Source organism: Cherax quadricarinatus, chromosome 59 (assembly GCF_038502225.1).
Source record: "Cherax quadricarinatus isolate ZL_2023a chromosome 59, ASM3850222v1, whole genome shotgun sequence".
Classification (NCBI taxonomy): Eukaryota; Metazoa; Arthropoda; class Malacostraca; order Decapoda; family Parastacidae; genus Cherax; species Cherax quadricarinatus.
In genome coordinates this window covers 8201081-8223807 of record NC_091350.1, presented here as the reverse complement: position 1 = coordinate 8223807, position 22727 = coordinate 8201081, and the positions used below count along the sequence as shown (strand labels likewise).

Sequence of the window (22727 nt, the reverse complement as noted above, 5' to 3'; positions counted from 1 at the left end):
AGACCAAGAAATCGCAAATACAACTATAAAAAACATACGAAAAAACACTGCAAAGTTGCTGTTTTAATCGAAAAATCATGATTTCAGTTTTTTTCTCTTATTATACACAGTGTGCTGCAGGATCTGTTTTACGTGGTGCACACATACCACATAGATGTATTCTCTCATATCTAGGCCCAAATGTACCACTCACAGTTTATCAGAGTGAGCTGAGCTCATGGCGTAGATCTACGGTTTGGACACTCACTGTAAAGCCGTAGATCTACGGGACGGACCCTGAAAGGGTTAAAGCTTATTTCTTCTCTTCTGTTTATTACAATATACAGTACACTACTGTATAAACATTTCAAAACATACTGAAAATGTTATAAATGGAGCAAAGGTGACATTAAAATAATATCAAAGATGGTTGACATAGACCCACTACCATTATAGTATGCTCCTTGATTAGTGATGAATTCATTTGCTGATTTGGTCTTAGGAACAGAACTCTTTCATTAAATGAGGACTGGAACAATGCACAAATAACCTGCATATAGGAGAGAGGAGCTTACGATGATGTTTTGGTCTAACTTGGATCATTTACAAAGTCACATCAACACAAAAGAGTGAGGAAGCCATTATATATAGGTGAGCGTGAAATGGGACAGGAACAAGAGAGGAAGAAGAAGAGGTAGTGGTGGTAGTGGTAGTCAGTAGAAGTAGTTGTAGAAGAAATAGTGGTAGTAGAAAGTAGTGAGAGTAGTTTAGTGCAAAAGAGAGAAAAAAGGGAGAGTGAAGAGTGAAGGGAGGCTATCATCAACATATTTATTTTAACACGTCCACCTTTTCCTACCGAGGCAGGGTGACCCACAAAAAGAAAGAAAAACCCAAAAAAGAAAGAAAAAACTTTCGCTATCATTCAACACTTTCACCATCATTCATACATAATCATTGTTTTTGCAGAGGCACTCAGGTACAACAGATATATTACAATAGATATTATTTGTCATTTCATGTAGTTGGTTAGTAGACAGCAACTACCCAGGGAAGTACTACTGTCCTGCCAATTGAGTGTAAGACCTGTATTTGTTTTACATGATGGTAAGAGTGCTGATGTCTTTTCTTTTCTGTCTCATAAACACACAAGATAACAGGTATATCTTGCTACTTTTACTTACAGTTAGGTCACACTACACATGTCTGCACACATTTATGTATATACACTCATCAGAGTTTTGTTTTGTTTCCTAATAGTTCTTGTTCTTATTACTTATTTTCCTTTCACATCCATGGGGAAATGGAATAAGAATTTTTCCTCCATAAGCCATGTGTGTTGTAAAAGTCAACTAAAATGTTGGGAGCAATGGGCTAGTAACCCCTTTACCCGTATAGCTTACTAAAAATAAAAAGAAGAAAACTGGACTTGAGTCCTGGAGGTGGGAAGTACAATACCTGCGCTTTGGGATATTGGCTGTTTGGAGTGGCATCTAAACTGTCACATCTGGGCACTTCTGCAGAGACAGTGATTACGTGTGATTGATGGTGAAAGTGTTTCTTTCTTTCTTTTTTTGGGTCACCCTGCCTTGGTGGGAGTTGGCTGGTGTGTTAAAAAAAAAATTATGTAGTAACTCTACCTCACAGAAATTTTGTCCTAACCTTATTAACTATTTATATGTGTATTTTAACACTGGTGGTTTCCCACTGGGGCAAGGGTGACTCAAAAAAGAAGAAAGTGTTTCTTCTTATTTTTTTTTTTTTTTTTTTTTTTTCAACAAGTCGGCCGTCTCCCACCGAGGCAGGGTGACCCAAAAAAAAAAAGAAAGAAAATCCCCAAAAAGAAAATACTTTCATCATCATTCAACACTTTCACCACACTCACACATTATCACTGCTTTTGCAGAGGTGCTCAGAATACAACAGTTTAGAAGCATATACGTATAGAGATACACAACATATCCCTCTAAACTGCCAATATCCCAAACCCCTCCTTTAAAGTGCAGGCATTGTACTTCCCATTTCCAGGACTCAAGTCCGACTATATGAAAATAACCGGTTTCCCTGAATCCCTTCACTAAATATTACCCTGCTCACACTCCAACAGATCGTCAGGTCCCAAGTATCATTCATCTCCATTCACTCCTATCTAACACGCTCATGCACGCTTGCTGGAAGTCCAAGCCCCTCACCCACAAAACCTCCTTTACCCCCTCTTTCCAACCCTTTCGAGGACGACCCCTACCCCTCTTTCCTTAGTAAATGATATATGCCACTTACTGACATATATCATTCTTCCTCATTTTACATTATTTTCTGTACATGTAACATGTAATTTTTAATTTTTTTTATGAGAACTAAGTAATAAAAACTGTCATACTCATCTCATGTAGATATTGCCACTGCATTCTTATTTTGTTATATCCATACTTGTTTTAATTACCAGTTATGAAGTGTTGTCCATTCACTTAGAATAGCCATTCTTTTTATCTCTATAAAATTTCTATAGACTGTACACAAAGCTTCATTTTCTGCATCTCTCTATATTACTACTCCTTTATTCATACTTTATCTTACAAATCAAAATTAGTAACCTTGAAATATCATATCTTTATTTTATCAATTTCTTGGTCTTTCTCATTAAACTTTTAATGAGATTCCAATATTTCTTTCATGCCCATCGTTTTTCTTGAAAAACCATCACTTGCCTCAATATTTTATAAAAAATTAGCTATTTTTATTTTTTTAAATAATCTATGGAGAACTTTTTTTTTCACTAAATACAGCCATAACATAAGAACATAAGAACATAAGAATGTAGGAACACTGCAGAAGGCCTACTGGCCCATACGAGGCAGGTCCTTATCAAAACGACATCTACCTAAAGCTACTCAAGAAACAACTCCCGCACCCCCCAACACCAATCAAACCCAGCCCCTCCCACTCATATATTTGTCCAGTCTCTTCTTAAAGCTACCCAAGGTCCTAGCCTCTATCACCCCACTGGGAAGACTGTTCCACGCATCTACAACTCTGTTAGAAAACCAGTACTTACCTATGTCCTTTCTAAATCTAAATTTATCCAACTTAAATCCATTATTCCTGGTTCTTACCTGGTTCGGCACCCTCAGTACTTTATTAATGTCTCCCTTGTTTATGCCCGTCATCCACTTATACACTTCAATGATATCTCCCCTCATTCTACGCCTCTCCAGAGAGTGGAGATTTAAGGCTTTAAGTCTATCTTCATACGGGAGGTTCCTTACACAGTAAATCATTTTAGTCATTCTTCTCTGTATGTTCTCTAATGAGTCTATGTCCATCCTGTAGTAAGGGGACCAAAACTGAGCAGCATAATCTAAATGAGGCCTCACTAGTGATGTATAGAGCTGTAAAATAACTTTTGGACTTCTGTTACTTATACTTCTTGAGATAAATCCAAGTAATCTGTTGGCCTTGTTGCGCACACTGAGGCACTGCTGTCTTGGCTTTAGATTTCTGCTTACCATGACTCCCAAGTCTTTTTCACATTCTGTATGACCAAGCTCTACTTCACCTAGATAAATACAGCACAGTTTTGCAGTACACCTCTTAATTATTTCTACAGTTTTTACCCTTGTTGATTTACTGTTTGTTTGAAAATGTAATTAGCAGGTTTCATGAATAATTTTAGGGAGTGATGGTATTAAAACTATTTTAAGGTCTTTATTGTTTCAGGAGGAGGAGGAATGGGCTCTGAAGTTGTTGAAGTAATTTGGAAAGAATTTGGGACCTTTATCAAATCTCAAGCAACCACTCTGACACCACCAGCTGCTCTTGCATCAGTGGCTGCTTCACTTACCTTCTGTTTGGGTCGGGAGAGCAGCAGCTCTACTTCAGGACTGAGAGAAGCAGCTTTAGGACTCTTTACTTATTTTCTAACAAATGAGGCTGTAAACCCACTGTTAGTAGTTTCCTTTAAAAGTTTTAATCTCTTCACTTCCTTTTTTTACTTGTATATTTGGTTGTAAATTTTTTTGTTTTTTTTGGAGGGGTTGTTGAGGTGGTTTGGATATTTAGAGGTTGGGGATAAATAGGATGACTTGGAGAGTATATAAATCTGTAGGTGAGAGGAAGTGAGGTAGGGGGTCTCCCTAGGAAAGGTTGGAGAGAGGGTGTAAAGGAGGTTTTGTTTATGAGGGGCTTGGACATCCAGCAAGTGTGTGTGTGTGTGAGCTTGTTAGATAGGTGGAGACAAATAGTTTTTGAGACTTGATGAGCTGTTGGAGTATGAGCAAGGTATTATTTTGTGAAGTGATTCAGGAATACTGGTTAGCTGGACTAAGAGTCCTGGAAGTGGCAAGTGCTGTGCTTGCACTCTGAAGGAGAGGTGGGGATATTTGCAGTTTGAAGGGGCGTCTGAACTTTAGTATCGGTGTGCCTCTGGTAAGACAATGATGAAGTGAATGATGGTGAAAGTATTTCTTTTTTGGGTCGCCCTATCTTGGTGGGAGACGGCCAGTGTGTTAAAAAAAAATTGTTTCAAAAGGTCATCATGTAGTTGTGTAACTTGTATCTATGTATTACAATAGTAATAGATATTTTTTCTTCAAATAGGTGCACCATACAGTACACATCATCACTTTTAGACCGACCAGGCAGTATGTCCTTGATGAGTAGTATGTGTTCAGCATACGAAGGTCTCTTGATCTCTGGCTGGTTGTCAGCTCTAGTGATTCTAGGAGATTGTGAAGAAGTCATAGTGCTCACTTCTAAGATAAGGACTTTACCAAGCACAACAGCAGTTCTTCCTCACCAGCCACTTCCTTGTCCCTTTGCAGCTGCCAAGTCTCTGGTACGAGGAGTCTCTAAAAAGTTTTCAGAAACAGAGGTAAGACACCTACAGTACAGTGAGGAATAATTAAAGGATGCTGTAGTTATGGATGGTAGGATTGCTGGTGTCTTTTTTCTGTCTCATAAGCATGCAAGATTTCAGATACATCTTCCTACTTCTACTTACACTTAGGTCATGCTACACATGCATGTGCAAGCATATATATACAGTAGGACCCCGCCTTATGGCATTCTGCTAATACGGACATTTCAGGTTGTGACCAAAACTAGCTATACGGCTCCCCCACCTGACTTTCTAATACGGTCACTGTGCCCCACCCAATTTGTTTACATTCTCCGTGAGTACTATGTCTCTCCATTATGTCTGGAAAATTTCCAAAATTTCAAGTTTCATGTTTTGTGTGTGTGTGTGTGTGTGTGTGTGTGTGTACTCACCTAGTTGTACTCACCTAGTTGAGGTTGTGGGGGTCGAGTCCGAGCTCCTGGCCCTGCCTCTTCACTGATCGCTACTAGGTCACTCTCCCTGAACCGCGAGCTTTATCATACCTCTGCTTAAAGCTATGTATGGATCCTACCTCCACTACATCGCTTCCCAAACTATTCCACTTACTGACTACTCTGTGGCTGAAGAAATATTTCCTAACATCCCTGTGATTCATCTGTGTCTTCAACTTCCAACTGTGTCCCCGTGTTGCTGTGTCCCATCTCTGGAACATCCTGTCTTTGTCCACCTTGTCAATTCCTCTCAGTATTTTGTATGTTGTTATCATGTCCCCCCTATCTCTCCTGTCCTCCAGTGTCGTCAGGTTGATTTCCCTTAACCTCTCCTCGTAGGACATACCTCTTAGCTCTGGGACTAGTCTTGTTGCAAACCTTTACACTTTCTTTAGTTTCTTTACGTGCTTGGCTAGGTGTGGGTTCCAAACTGGTGCCGCATACTCCAATATGGGCCTAACGTACACGGTGTACAGGGTCCTGAACGATTCTTTATTAAGATGTTGGAATGCTGTTCTGAGGTTTGCTAGACGCCCATATGCTGCAGCAGTTATTTGGTTGATGTGCGCTTCAGGAGATGTGCCTGGTGTTATACTCACCCCAAGATCTTTTTCCTTGAGTGAGGTTTGTAGTTTCTGGCCCCCTAGACTGTACTCCATCTGCGGTCTTCTTTGCCCTTCCCCAATCTTCATGGCTTTGCACTTGGTGGGATTGAACTCCAGGAGCCAATTGCTAGACCAGGTCTGCAGCCTGTCCAGATCCCTTTGTAGTTCTGCCTGGTCTTCGATCGAGTGAATTCTTCTCATCAACTTCACGTCATCTGCAAACAGGGACACCTCAGAGTCTATTCCTTCCGTCATGTCGTTCACAAATACCAGAAACAGCACTGGTCCTAGGATTGACCCCTGTGGGACCCCGCTGGTCACAGGTGCCCACTCTGACACCTCGCTACTTACCATGACTCGCTGCTGTCTTCCTGACAAGTATTCCCTGATCCATTGTAGTGCCTTCCCTGTTATCCCTGCTTGGTCCTCCAGTTTTTGCACCAATCTCTTGTGTGGAACTGTGTCAAACGCCTTCTTGCAGTCCAAGAATATGCAATCCACCCACCCCTCTCTCTCTTGTCTTACTGCTGTCACCATGTCATAGAACTCCAGTAGGTTTGTGACACAGGATTTCCCGTCCCTGAAACCATGTTGGCTGCTGTTGATGAGATCATTCCTTTCTAGGTGTTCCACCACTCTTCTCCTGATAATCTTCTCCATGATTTTGCATACTATACATGTCAGTGACACTGGTCTGTAGTTTAATACTTCATGTCTGTCTCCTTTTTTAAAGATTGGGACTACATTTGCTGTCTTCCATGCCTCAGGCAATCTCCCTGTTTTGATAGATGTATTGAATATTGTTGTTAGGGGTACACATAGCGCCTCTGCTCCCTCTCTCAATACCCATGGGGAGATGTTGTCTGGCCCCATTGCCTTTGAGGTATCTAGCTCACTCAAAGGCAATGGGGCCAGACAACATCTCCCCATGGGTATTGAGAGAGGGAGCAGAGGCACTATGTGTACCCCTAACAACAATGTATGTGTACTCACCTATTTGTACTCACCTATTTGTGGTTGCAGGGGTCGAGTCACAGCTCCTGGCCCCGCCTCTTCGCTGATTGCTACTAGGTCCTCTCTCTCCCTGCCCCATGAGCTCTATCATACCTCGCCTTAAAACTATGTATGGTTCCTGCCTCCACCACATCACTTTCTAGGCTATTCCATGGCCTGACTACTCTATGACTGAAGAAATACTTCCTAACATCCCTTTGATTCATCTGAGTCTTCAACTTCCAATTGTGACCTCTTGTGTCTGTGTCCCATCTCTGGAACATCCCGTCTTTGTCCACCTCGTCTATTCCGCGCAGTATTTTATATGTCGTTATCATGTCTCCCCTGACCCTCCTGGCCTCCAGTGTCGTCAGGCCGATTTCCCTCAACCTTTCTTCATAGGACAATCCCCATAGCTCTGGGACTAGTCTTGTTGCAAACCTTTGCACTTTCTCTAATTTCTTGACGTGCTTGACTAGGTGTGGATTCCAAACTGGTGCTGCATACTCCAGTATGGGCCTGACGTAGATGGTGTACAGAGTCTTAAACGAATCCTTACTGAGGTATCGGAACGCTATCCGTAGGTTTGCCAGGCGCCCGTATGCTGCAGCAGTTATCTGATTTATGTGCGCCTCAGGAGATATGCTCGGTGTTATACTCACCCCCAGATCTTTTTCCTTGAGTGAGGTTTGCAGTCTTTGGCCATCTAAACTATATTGTGTTTGCGGTCTTCTTTGCCCTTCCCCAATCTTCATGACTTTGCATTTGGCAGGGTTAAATTCAAGGAGCCAGTTGCTGGACCAGGCTTGTAGCCTGTCCAGATCTCTTTGTAGTCCTGCCTGATCCTCGTCCGATTCGATTCTTCTCATTAACTTCACATCGTCTGCAAACAAGGACACTTCTGAGTCTATCCCTTCCGTTATGTCGTTCACGTATATCAAGAACAGCACAGGTCCTAGGACTGACCCCTGTGGAACCCCGCTTGTCACAGGCGCCCACTCTGACACCTCGTCGCGTACCATGACTCGTTGTTGCCTCCCTGACAGGTATTCTCTGATCCATTGCAGTGCCTTTCCTGTTATGTGTGCCTGATCCTCTAGCTTTTGCAGTAACCTCTTGTGAGGAACTGTGTCGAAGGCCTTCTTGCAGTCCAAAAATATGCAGTCGATCCACCCCTCTCTCTCTTGTCTTACCTCTGTCACCTTGTCATAAAACTCTAGTAGGTTTGTGACACAGGATTTTCCTTCCCTGAAACCGTGCTGGTTGTCAATTATACACTTGTTTCTTTCCAGGTGCCCCACCACTCTCCTCCTGATGATCTTCTCCATGACCTTGCATACTATACACGTTAGTGATACAGGTCTGTAGTTTAGTGCCTCATGTCTGTCTCCCTTTTTAAAAATTGGGACTACATTTGCCATTTTCCATACCTCAGGGAGTTGCCCAGTTTCAAGTGATGTGTTGAAGATCTTTGTTTGTGTGTGTGTGTGTGTGTGTGTGTGTGTGTGTGTGTGTGTGTGTGTGCAGATGGATTTATGAAGGATGAGGTTAATCATAGAATTGATGAGGGAAAAAAGGTGAGTGGTGCGTTGAGGTATATGTGGAGTCAAAAAACGTTATCTACGGAGGCAAAGAAGGGAATGTATGAAAGTATAGTAGTACCAACACTCTTATATGGGTGTGAAGCTTGGGTGGTAAATGCAGCAGCGAGGAGACGGTTGGAGGCAGTGGAGATGTCCTGTTTAAGGGCAATGTGTGGTGTAAATATTATGCAGAAAATTTGGAATGTGGAAATTAGGAAAAGGTGTGGAGTTAATAAAAGTATTAGTCAGAGGGCAGAAGAGGGGTTGTTGAGGTGGTTTGGTCATTTAGAGAGAATGGATCAAAGTAGAATGACATGGAAAGCATATAAATCTATAGGGGAAGGAAGGCGGGGTAGGGGTCATCCTCGAAAGGGTTGGAGAGAGGGGGTAAAGGAGGTGTTGTGGGCAAGGGGCTTGGACTTCCAGCAAGCGTGCGTGAGCGTGTTAGATAGGAGTGAATGGAGATGAATGGTACTTGGGACCTGACGATCTGTTGGAGTGTGAGCAGGGTAATATTTAGTGAAGGGATTCAGGGAAACCGGTTATTTTCATATAGTCGGACTTGAGTCCTGGAAATGGGAAGTACAATGCCTGCACTTTAAAAGAGGGGTTTTGGGATATTGGCAGTTTGGAGGGATATGTTGTGTATCTTTATATGTGTATGCTTCTAAACTGTTGTATTCTGAGCACCTCTGCAAAAACAGTGTTAATGTGCGAGTGTGGTGAAAGTGTTGAATGATGATGAAAGTATTTTCTTTTTGGGGATTTTCTTTCTTTTTTGGGTCACCCTGCCTCGGTGGGAGACGGCCGACTTGTTGAAAAAAAAAATATATATATATTTTATTTTTATTTTTTTTTTATTATCACACTGGCCGATTCCCACCAAGGCAGGGTGGCCCGAAAAAGAAAAACTTTCACCATCATTCACTCCATCACTGTCTTGCCAGAAGGGTGCTTTACACTACAGTTTTTAAACTGCAACATTAACACCCCTCCTTCAGAGTGCAGGCACTGTACTTCCCATCTCCAGGACTCAAGTCCGGCCTGCCGGTTTCCCTGAATCCCTTCATAAAGGTTACTTTGCTCACACTCCAACAGCACGTCAAGTATTAAAAACCATTTGTCTCCATTCACTCCTATCAAACACGCTCACGCATGCCTGCTGGAAGTCCAAGCCCCCTCGCACACAAAACCTCCTTTACCCCCTCCCTCCAACCTTTCCTAGGCTGACCCCTACCCCGCCTTCCTTCCACTACAGACTGATACACTCTTGAAGTTATTCTGTTTCGCTCCATTCTCTCCACATGTCCGAACCACCTCAACAACCCTTCCTCAGCCCTCTGGACAACAGTTTTGGTAATCCCGCACCTCCTCCTAACTTCCAAACTACGAATTCTCTGCATTATATTCACACCATACATTGCTCTCAGACATGACATCTCCACTGCCTCCAGCCTTCTCCTCGCTGCAACATTCATCACCCATGCTTCACACCCATATAAGAGCGTTGGTAAAACTATACTCTCATACATTCCCCTCTTTGCCTCCAAGGACAAAGTTCTTTGTCTCCACAGACTCCTAAGTGCACCACTCACCCTTTTCCCCTCATCAATTCTAAGATTCACCTCATCTTTCATAGACCCATCCGCTGACACGTCCACTCCCATATATCTGAATACATTCACCTCCTCCATACTCTCTCCCTCCAATCTGATATCCAATCTTTCATCACCTAATCTTTTTGTTATCCTCATAACCTTACTCTTTCCTGTATTCACTTTCAATTTTCTTCTTTTGCACACCCTACCAAATTCATCCACCAATCTCTGCAACTTCTCTTCAGAATCTCCCAAGAGCACAGTGTCATCAGCAAAGAGCAACTGTGACAACTCCCACTTTATGTGTGATTCTTTATCTTTTAACTCCACGCCTCTTGCCAAGACCCTCGCATTTACTTCTCTTACAACCCCATCTATAAATATATTAAACAACTACGGTGACATGACACATCCTTGTCTAAGGCCTACTTTTACTGGGAAATAATTTCCCTCTTTCCTACATACTCTAACTTGAGCTTCACTATCCTCGTAAAAACTCTTCATTGCTTTCAGTAACCTACCTCCTACACCATACACCTGCAACATCTGCCACATTGCCCCCCTATCCACCCTGTCATATGCCTTTTCCAAATCCATAAATGCCACAAAGACCTCTTTAGCCTTATCTAAATACTGTTCACTTATATGTTTCACTGCAAACACCTGGTCCACACACCCCTACCTTTCCTAAAACCTCCTTGTTCATCTGCTATCCTATTCTCTGTCTTACTCTTAATTCTTTCAATAATAACTCTACCATATTATTGAAAGAATATATATATATATATATATATATATGGAGGAGGTGAACGTATTCAGATATTTGGGAGTGGACGTGTCAGCGGATGGGTCTATGAAAGATGAGGTGAATCATAGAATTGATGAGGGAAAAAGAGTGAGTGGTGCACTTAGGAGTCTGTGGAGACAAAGAACTTTGTCCTTGGAGGCAAAGAGGGGAATGTATGAGAGTATAGTTTTACCAACGCTCTTATATGGGTGTGAAGCGTGGGTGATGAATGTTGCAGCGAGGAGAAGGCTGGAGGCAGTGGAGATGTCATGTCTGAGGGCAATGTGTGGTGTGAATATAATGCAGAGAATGCGTAGTTTGGAAGTTAGGAGGAGGTGCGGGATTACCAAAACTGTTGTCCAGAGGGCTGAGGAAGGGTTGTTGAGGTGGTTCGGACATGTAGAGAGAATGGAGCGAAACAGAATAACTTCAAGAGTGTATCAGTCTGTAGTGGAAGGAAGGCGGGGTAGGGGTCGGCCTAGGAAGGGTTGGAGGGAGGGGGTAAAGGAGGTTTTGTGTGCGAGGGGCTTGGACTTCCAGCAGGCATGCGTGAGCGTGTTTGATAGGAGTGAATGGAGACAAATGGTTTTTAATACTTGACGTGCTGTTGGAGTGTGAGCAAAGTAACCTTTATGAAGGGATTCAGGGAAACCGGCAGGCCGGACTTGAGTCCTGGAGATGGGAAGTACAGTGCCTGCACTCTGAAGGAGGGGTGTTAATGTTGCAGTTTAAAAACTGTAGTGTAAAGCACCCTTCTGGCAAGACAGTGATGGAGTGAATGATGGTGAAAGTTTTTCTTTTTCGGGCCACCCTGCCTTGGTGGGAATCGGCCAGTGTGATAATAATAATATATATATATATATATATATATATATATATATATATATATATATATATATATATATATATATATATATATATATATATATGTATATGTATATATATATATATATGTATGTATGTATGTTTACCTGGAGAGAGTTCTGGGGGTCAACGCCCCCATGGCCCGGTCTGTGACCAGGCCTCAATTTAATGATCCTCGAGTAGCAGCGGCTGCCACTCTGTTTTTTTTTTTTTTTTTCAACAAGTCGGCCGTCTCCCACCGAGGCAGGGTGACTCAAAAAAAAGAAAGAAAATACTTTCATCATCATTCAACAATTTCACCACACTCACACATTATCACTGTTTTTGCAGAGGTGCTCAGAATACACATATAAAGATAAACAACATATCCCTCCAAACTGCCAATATCCCAAACCCCTCCTTTAAAGTGCAGGCATTGTACTTCCCATTTCCAGGACTCAAGTCCGACTATATGAAAATAACCGGTTTCCCTGAATCCCTTCACTAAGTATTACCCTGCTCACACTCCAACAGATCGTCAGGTCCCAAGTATCATTCGTCTCCATTCACTCCTATCTAACACGCTCATTTTTTTTTTTTCAACAAGTCGGCCGTCTCCCACCGAGGCAGGGTGACCCAAAAAAGAAAGAAAATCCCCAAAAAGAAAATGCTTTCATCATCATTCAACACTTTCACCACACTCACACATAATCACTGTTTTTGCAGAGGTGCTCAGAATACAACAGTTTAGAAGCATATATGTATAAAGATACACAACATATCCCTCCAAACTGCCAATATCCCAAACCCCTCCTTTAAAGTGCAGGCATTGTACAGTGGACCCCCGGTTAACGATATTTTTTCACTCCAGAAGTACGTTCAGGTGCCAGTACTGACCGAATTTGTTCCCATAAGGAATATTGTGAAGTAGATTAGTCCATTTCAGAGCCCCAAACATACACGTACAAACGCACTTACATAAATACACTTACATAATTGGTCGCATTCGGAGGTGATCATTATGCGGGGGTCCACTGTACTTCCCATTTCCAGGACTCAAGTCCGACTATATGAAAATAACCGGTTTCACTGAATCCCTTCACTAAATATTACCCTGCTCACACTCCAACAGATCGTCAGGTCCCAAGTACCATTCGTCTCCGTTCACTCCTATCTAACACGCTCATGCACGCTTGTTGGAAGTCCAAGCCCCTTGCCCACAAAACCTCCTTTACCCCCTCTCTCCAACCCTTTCGAGGACGACCCCTACCTCGCCTTCCTTCTCCTACAGATTTAAATGCTCTCCATGTCATTCTACTTTGATCCATTCTCTCTAAATGACCAAACCACCTCAACAACCCCTCTTCAGCCCTCTGACTAATACTTTTATTAACTCGACACCTTCTCCTAATTTCCACACTCCGAATTTTCTGCATAATATTTGCACCACACATTGCCCTTAGACAGGACATCTCCACTGCCTTCAACCGCCTCCTTGCTGCTGCATTCACAACCCAAGCTTCATACCCATATAAGAGGGTTGGTACTACTATACTTTCATACATTCCCTTCTTTGCCTCCATAGATAACGTTTTTTGGCTCCACATATACCTCAACGCACCACTCACCTTTTTTCCTTCATCAATTCCACGATTAACCTCATCCTTCATAAATCCATCCGCCGACACGTCAACTCCCAAGTAAGTATCTGAAAACATTCACTTCTTCCATACTACTACTCCCCAATTTGATATCCAATTTTTCTTTATCTAAATCATTTGATACCCTCATCACCTTACTCTTTTCTATGTTCACTTTCAACTTTCTACCTTTACACACACTCCCAAACTCATCCACTAACCTTTGCAATTTTTCTTTAGAATCTCCCATAAGCATAGTATCATCAGCAAAAAGTAACTGTGTCAATTCCCATTTTGTATTTGATTCCCCATAATTTAATCCCACCCCTCTCCCGAACACCCTAGCATTTACTTCTTTTACAATCCCATCTATAAATTTATTAAACAACCATGGTGACATTACACATCTCTGTCTAAGACCTACTTTTACTGGGAAGTAGTCTCCCTCTCTTCTGCACACCCTAACCTGAGCCTCACTATCCTCTTAAAAACTCTTTACAGAATTTAGAAACTTTACCACCTATTCCATATACTTGGCAACATCTGCCACATTGCTCCTCTATCCACTCTATCATATGCCTTTTCTAAATCCATGAATACAATGAAAACTTCCCTAACTTTATCTAAATACTGTTCACATATATGCTTCAATGTAAACACTTGATCTACACATCCCCTACCCACTCTGAAACCTCCCTGCTCATCCGCAATCCTTCATTCTGTCTTACCTCTAATTCTTTCAATAATAACCCTACCGTACGCTTTTCCTGTTATACTCAATAACTTATTCCTCTATAATTTTTACAATCTCTTTTGTCCCCCTTCCCTTTATATAAAGGGACTATACATGCTCTCCGCCAATCTCTAGGTACCTTCCCCTCTTTCATACATTTATTAAACAAAAGTGCCAACCACTCCAACACTATATCCCCCCCTGCTTTTAACATTTCTGTCATGATCCCATCAGTTCCAGCTGCTTTACCCCCTTTCATTCTACGTAATGCCTCACGTACCTCCCCCACACTTACATTCTGTTCTTCTTCACTCCTAAAAGATGGTATACCTCCCTGGCCAGTGCATGAAATTACCACCTCCCTTTCTTCCTCAACATTTAAAAGTTCCTCAAAATATTCTCGCCATCTACCTAATACCTCCCTCTCCCCATCTACTAACTCCCCTACTCTGTTTTTAACTGACAAATCCATACTTTCCCTAGGCTTTCTTAACTTGTTTAACTCACTCCAAATTTTTTTCTTATTTTCATTAAAATTTCTTGACAGTGCCTCTCCCACTCTATCATCTGCTCTCCTTTTGCACTCTCTCACCACTCTCTTCACCTTTCTTTTACTCTCCATATACTCTGCTCTTCTTATAACGCTTCTGCTTTGTAAAAACCTCTCATAAGCTAACTTTTTCTGTCTTATCACACCCTTTACTTCATCATTCCACCAATCACTCCTCTTTCCTCCTGCACCCACCCTCCTATAACCACAAACTTCTGCCCCACATTCTAATACTGCATTTTTAAAACTCATCCAACCCTCTTCAACCCCCCCCCCCACTACTCATCTTTACACTAGCCCACCTTTCTGCCAATAGTCGTTTGTATCTCACCCGAACTTCCTCCTCCCTTAGTTTATACACTTTCACTTCCCTCCTACTTGTTGTTGCCACCTTCCTCTTGTCCCATCTACCTCTTACTCTAACTGTAGCTACAACTAAATAATGATCCGATATATCAGTTGCCCCTCTTTAAACATGTACATCCTGGAGCCTACCCATTAACCTTTTATCCACCAATACATAATCTAACAAACTACTTTCATTACGTGCTACATCATACCTTGTATATTTATTTATCCTCTTTTTCATAAAATATGTATTACTTATTACCAAATCTCTTTCTACACATAGCTCAATTAAAGGCTCCCCATTTACATTTACCCCTGGCACCCCAAATTTACCTACTACTCCCTCCACAACATTTTTACCCACTTTAGCATTGAAATCCCCAACCACAAGTACTCTCACACTTGGTTCAAAACTCCCCACGCATTCACTCAATATTTCCCAAAATCTCTCTCTCTCCTCTACACTTCTCTCTTCTCCAGGTGCATATGCACTTACTATAACCCACTTTTCACATCCACATAATCCTTGAATTAATACATTTATAGTCCCTCTTTTACTGCCATATCTTATCCTTCAACATTATTGCTACTCCATCTTTAGCTCTAGCTCTATTTGAAACCCCTGACCTAATCCCATTTATTCCTCTCCACTGAAACTCTCCCACCCCTTCAGCTTTATTTCACTTAAAGCCAGGACATCCAGCTTCTGATTCATAACATCCACAATCATCTCTTTCTTATCATTTGCACAACATCCACGCACATTCAGACTTCCCACTTTGACAATTTTCTTCTTATATTTTTTAGTAATCTTTACAGGAAAAGGGGTTACTAGCCCATTGTTCCCAGCATTTTAGTTGACTTTTACAACACGCATGGCTTACGGAGGAAAGATTCTTATTCCACTTCCCCATGGATATAAAAGGAAAAGTAATAAGACCAAGAACTATTAAGATAAAATCAAAGAAAACTCAGATGAGTGTGTATAAATAAACGTGTACATGTATGTGTAGTGTGTATGAGTACGCACAGATAAGGAGGAAGGCCCAGCGACAGTACGAAAACGGCATAGCATTGAAAGTCAAATCTGACCCGAAACTGCTGTATAGCGACATTAGGAGGAAGACAACATTCAAAGACCAGGTGATAAGGCTGAGGAAAGAAGGTGGAGAACTCACAAGAAACGATCGAGAGGTATGTGAGGAGCTCAACATAAGATTCAAGGAAGTATTTACAGTGGAGACAGGAAGGCCTCTGGAGGGACAGACCAGATGGGGACACCAGCAAGGAATATACCAACAAGTGTTGGACGACATACATATAGATCAGGAGGAGGTGAAGAAACTGCTAAGGGACATCAATACCTCAAAGGCAATGGGACCGGACAACATCTCCCCGTGGGTCCTTAGAGAGGGAGCGGACATGCTGTGCGTGCCACTTACCACAATCTTCAACACGTCCCTGGAAACTAGGCAACTACCTGAGGTATGGAAGACGGCAAATGTAGTTCCCATTTTTAAAAAAGGAGACAGAAAAAAGGCACTAAACTATAGACCTGTGTCATTGATGTGTATAGTATGCAAAGTTATGGAGAAGATTATCAGGAGGAGACTGGTGGAGCACCTGGAACGGAACAAGAGTATAAATGCCAACCAGCACGGATTCATGGAAGGCAAATCCATTGTCACAAACCTTCTGCAGTTTTATGATAAAGTAACAGAAGTAAGACACGAGAGAGTGGTGGGTTGATTGTATCTTCTTGGACTGCAAGAAGGCCTTTGACACAGTTCCTCACAAGAGATAAGTGCAGAAGCTAGAGGATCAGGCACATATAACAGGAAGGGCACTGCAATGGATCAGAGAATACCTGACAGGGAGGCAACAGCGAGTCATGGTACGTAATGATGTATCACAGTGGGCACCTATGACAAGCGGGGTCCCACAGGGGTCGGTCCTAGGACCAGTGCTATTTTTGGTATATGTGAACGACATGATGGAAGGGTTAGACTCAGAAGTGTCCCTTTTTGCAGATGATGTGAAGTTAATGAGGAGAATTAAATCAGATGAGGACCGGGCAGGACTTCAAAGAGACCTGGACAGACTGGACACCTGGTCCAGCAACTGGCTTCTCGAATTTAATCCCGCCAAATGCAAAGTCATGAAGATAGGGAAAGGGCACAGAAGACCGCAGACAGAGTATAGGCTAGGTGGCCAAAGACTGCAAACCTCGCTCAAGGAGAAAGATCTTGGGGTGAGTATAACACCGAGCATGTCTCCGGAAGCACACATCAACCAAATAACTGTTGCAGCATATGGGCACCTGGCAAACCTGAGAACAGCGTTCCAGTACCTTAGTAAGGAATCATTCAAGACACTGTACAGAGTGTACGTCAGGCCCATACTGGAGTATGCAGCACCTGTTTGGAACCCGCACTTGATAAAGCATGTCAAGAAACAAGAGAAAGTGCAAAGGTTTGCGACAAGGTTAGTTCCAGAGCTAAGGGGAATGTTCTATGAAGAAAGGTTAAGGGAAATCGGCCTGACGACACTGGAGGACAGGAGGGTCAGGGGAGACATGATAATGACATATAAAATACTGCGTGGAATAGACAAAGTGGACAAAGACAGGATGTTCCAGGGAGGGGACACAGAAACAAGAGGTCACAGTTGGAAGTTGAAGACACAGAAGACTCAGAGAGATATTAGGAAGTATTTCTTCAGTCATAGAGTTGTCAGGCAGTGGAATAGCCTAGAAAGTGACGTAGTGGAGGCAGGGACCATACATAGTTTTAAGACGAGGTTTGATAAGCTGATGGAGTGGGGAGAGAGAGGGCCCAGTAGCAACCGGTGAAGAGGCGGGGCCAGGAGCTAGGACTCAACCCCTGCAACCACAAATAGGTAAGTACAGTACAAATAGGTGAGTACTTACACACACACACACACACACACACATGCATGCATGCACGCATACACGCACGCACGCACGCACGCACATGGTTGACACACTGGCTAGAGTGGCCAGAAGAGCTCATGCATGCAGGGCAAAGCTCCTGATCATGGGTGACTTTAACCACAAGGAGATCGATTGGGAGAACTTGGACCCGCATGGGGGCCAAGATACATGGAGGGCTAAGATGATGGAGGTGGTACTGGAAAACTTCATGTACCAACACGTAAGGGACACTACAAGAGAGAGAGGAGAGGATGAACCAGCAAGGCTGGACTTAGTATTCACCTTGAGTAGTGCAGATATCGAGGACATCACATATGAAAGACCCCTTGGGGCCAGTGACCATGTGGTTTTAAGCTTCAAATACACAGTAGAGCTACAAGTGGAGGGAGAAGCAGGAAGGCCAGGATGAATGAAGCCAAACTACAAGAAAGGGGACTACACAGGAATGAGGAACTTCCTGAACGGGGTTCAGTGGGACAGAGAACTGGCAGGGAAGCCAGTTTATGAGATGATGGAATATGTAGCAACAAAATGCAAGGAGGCTGAGGAGAGGTTTGTACCCAAGGGTAACAGGAATAATGAAAAAGCCAGGATGAGCCCATGGTTTACCCAAAGGTGCAGGGAGGCAAAAACCAAGTGTGCTAGGGAATGGAAGAAATATAGAAGGCAAAGGACCCAGAAGAATAAGGAAAGAAGTCGTAGAGCCAGAAACGAATATGCGCAGATAAAAAGGGAGGCCCAAAGACAATATGAAAATGACATAGCAGCGAAAGCCAAATCTGACCCAAAACTGTTGTACAGCCACATCAGGAGGAAAACAACAGTCAAGGACCAGGTAATCAGGCTAAGGAAGGAAGGAGGAGAGACAACAAGAAATGACCGTGAAGTACAGTATGTGAGGAACTCAACAAGAGATTCAAAGAAGTGTTCACAGAGGAGACAGAAGGGGCTCCAGAAAGACGGAGAGGTGGGGCACACCACCAAGTGCTGGACACAGTGTACACAACTGAGGAAGAAGTGAAGAGGCTTCTGAGCGAGCTAGATACCTCAAAGGCAATGGGGCCAGATAACATCTCCCCATGGGTATTGAGAGAGGGAGCAGAGGCGCTATGTGTACCCCTAACAACAATATTCAGTACATCTATCGAAACAGGGAGATTGCCTGAGGCATGGAAGACAGCAAATGTAGTCCCAATCTTTAAAAAAGGAGACAGACATGAAGCACTAAACTACAGACCAGTGTCACTGACATGTATAGTATGCAAAATCATGGAGAAGATTATCAGGAGAAGAGTGGTGGAACACCTAGAAAGGAATGATCTCATCAACAGCAGCCAACATGGTTTCAGGGACGGGAAATCCTGTGTCACAAACCTACTGGAGTTCTATGACATGGTGACAGCAGTAAGACAAGAGAGAGAGGGGTGGGTGGATTGCATATTCTTGGATTGCAAGAAGGCATTTGACACAGTTCCACACAAGAGATTGGTGCAAAAACTGGAGGACCAAGCAGGGATAACAGGGAAGGCACTACAATGGATCAGGGAATACTTGTCAGGAAGACAGCAGCGAGTCATGGTACGTGGCGAGGTGTCAGAGTGGGCACCTGTGACCAGCGGGGTCCCACAGGGGTCAGTCCTAGGACCAGTGCTGTTTCTGGTATTTGTGAACGACATGACGGAAGGAATAGACTCTGAGGTGTCCCTGTTTGCAGATGACGTGAAGTTGATGAGAAGAATTCACTCGATCGAAGACCAGGCAGAACTACAAAGGGATCTGGACAGGCTGCAGACCTGGTCCAGCAATTGGCTCCTGGAGTTCAATCCCACCAAGTGCAAAGTCATGAAGATTGGGGAAGGGCAAAGAAGACCACAGACGGAGTACAGTCTAGGGGGCCAGAGACTACAAACCTCACTCAAGGAAAAAGATCTTGGGGTGAGTATAACACCAGGCACATCTCCTGAAGTGCACATCAACCAAATAACTGCTGCAGCATGTGGGCGCCTAGCAAACCTCAGAACAGCATTCCGACATCTTAATAAGGAATCGTTCAGGACCCTGTACACCATGTACGTTAGGCCCATATTGGAGTATGCGGCACCAGTTTGGAACCCACACCTAGCCAAGCACGTAAAGAAACTAGAGAAAATGCAAAGGTTTGCAACAAGACTAGTCCCAGAGCTAAGAGGTATGTCCTACGAGGAGAGGTTAAAGGGAAATCAACCTGACAACACTAGAGGACAGGAGAGATAGGGGGGACATGATAACGACATACAAAATACTGAGAGGAATTGACAAGGTGGACAAAGACAGGATATTCTAGAGATTGGACACAGTAACAAGGGGACACAGTTTGAAGTTGAAGACACAGATGAATCACAGAGTAGTCAGTAAGTGGAATAGTTTGGGAAGCGATGTAGTGGAGGCAGGATCCATACATAGCTTTAAGCAGAGGTACGATAAAGCTCATGGTTCAGGGAGAGTGACCTAGTAGCGACCAGTGAAGAGGCGGGGCCAGGAGCTTGGACTCGACCCCTGCAACCTCATCTAGGTGAGTACACACACACACACACACACACACACACACACACACACACACACACAGAGCAGCAGCAGCTCATCAGGTCCCAAAACCCATTCGTCTCCATTCACTCTTATTAAACACGCTCATGCATGCTTGCTGGAAGTCCAAGTCCCTTGCCCACAAAACCTCCTTTACCCCCCTCCCTCCAACCTTTTCGAGGACAACCCCTACCTTCACCTTCCTTCCCCTTAAGATTTATATGCTCTCCAAGTCATTCTAATTTGTTCCATTCTTTCTAAATAACCAAACCACCTCAACAACCCCTCTTCAGCCCTCTGATTAATACTTTTAGTAACTCCACACCTCCTAATTTCCACACTCCGAATTCTCTGCATAATATTTACACCACACATTGCCCTTATGTAGGTAGTAGGTTGGTAGACAGCAACCACCCAGGGAGGTACTACCGTCTTGCCAAGTGAGTGTAAAACGAAAGCCTGTAATTGTTTTACATGATGGTAGGATTGCTGGTGTCTTTTGTCTGTCTCATAAATATGCAAGATTTCAGGTACGTCTTGCTACTTCTCCTTACACTTAGGTCACACTATACATACATGTACAAGCATATATATACACACCCCTCTGGGTTTTCTGCTATTTTCTTTCTAGTTCTTGTTCTTGTCTATTTCCTCTTATCTCCATTATGTGTGTTTGGGGTGGCCTGGCTGGCTACTATACCTCCGACATCTGACTTCCTACAAAATAAATACTACTCACCTCTTACCCTACATTAAGACCATTACGACTACAAATATTTTAAGGTAAGTAATGAGTATACTGTATGTGCATTTTATCGCTCAACTGCACTTTAAATGTCATAGTAAATTATGTGTGGGTGGCCTGGCCTGGCTGGCTACCATATGTACCTCCTACACCTGACTTCCGACAAAATAAATACTACTCACCTCTCACCCTACATTAAGACTACAAACATTTTAAGGTAAGCATTGAATGTACTGTGTGTATTTTACTTTTTATTGTTTTTAATGCTTAGTTCTATTGATAATTTAATACAGTGATCCCTCGCTTTTCGTAGTTCCCGGCAATCGTAAATTTCGCCAATCATAGGGATATTTTCGTATAAACATGGACTCGCTTTTCATAAGTTGACTCGCGAGTCGTAATTCGTCCTGGACGCGTACCCACAGTGTGAGCCGTGGCGGCAGCCAATCTGGCATTGTTTGCCAGTGAGCGAAGGTCCCCTCACGTGCTCCAGCGAAATATTTCATAATATTCCATTTATTTTAGTGCTTGCAAGTACTAAATAAGCTACCATGGCTCCAAAGAAAGCTCCTAGTGCCAAGCCTGTGGTAAAGAGGTGAGAAATACGATTGAATTTAAGAAAACCATCATTGAACAATATGAAAGTGGTACAAGTGTGGCCGAACTGGCCAGGATGTATAAGAAACCCTACACAACCTTATGTTCCATAGTGGCCAAGAAAAAGGAAATCAAGGACGCTGTTGTTGCAAAGGGGGTAACTATGCTGACAAAAATGAAATCACCAGTACTCGAAGAGGTTGAGAAGTTATTATTGGTGTGGATAAATGAGAAACAATTAGCAGGCGATACTCTTATGACTTCGATTATTTGTGAAAAGGCTAGGCAGTTGCATGAAGATTTGGTAAAGAAATTGCCTTCAAATAGTGGTGATGTGAGTGAAATTAAGGCCAGCAAAGGCTGGTTTGAGAGATTTAAGAACCGTACTGGAATACACAGTGTGGTAAGGCATGGTGAGGCTGCCAGTTCAGACCACAAGGTGGCTGAAAAATATGTGCATGAATTCCAGGAGTACATAGAGGCTGAAGGACTGAAACCTGAACAAGTGTTCAATTGTGACGAAACAGGCCTCTTTTGGAAGAAAATACCAAAGAGGACCTTCATTACACAAGAGGAAAAGGCAATGCCAGGACACAAGCCTATGAAAGACAGGCTGATGCTAATGTTCTGTGCTAATGCTAGTGGGGATTTCAAAGTGAAGCCATTACTAGTGTACCATTCTGAAAATCCCAGAGTGTTCAGGAAAAACAATGTTATGAAGAGTAAATTGTGTGTGTTTTGGAAATCTAATAGTAAGGCATGGGTCACGAGGGAAATTTTCGTCGAGTGGTTCAATGAAGTGTTTGGCCCAAGTGTGAAGGAGTATCTCCTGGAAAAGAAATTGGATCTCAAGTGCCTGCTAGTAATGGACAATGCACCTGCTCAT

At 43.0% G+C, this 22727-nt stretch overlaps 1 protein-coding gene across 8 annotated transcripts in view; it reads left to right on the top strand.

Moving 5' to 3' along the window:
- Positions 1 to 22727, top strand: part of LOC128698778 (protein MMS22-like) — a 91499-nt gene that overhangs the window by 32960 nt on the left and 35812 nt on the right. For all 8 annotated transcript variants that reach the window (XM_070097695.1, XM_053791157.2, XM_070097696.1 and 5 more), the window contains exons 14-15: positions 3694 to 3919; positions 4573 to 4846. In XM_070097695.1, the coding sequence (XP_069953796.1) occupies positions 3694 to 3919; positions 4573 to 4846 (500 nt within the window). The remainder of the gene's footprint in view (positions 1 to 3693; positions 3920 to 4572; positions 4847 to 22727) is intronic.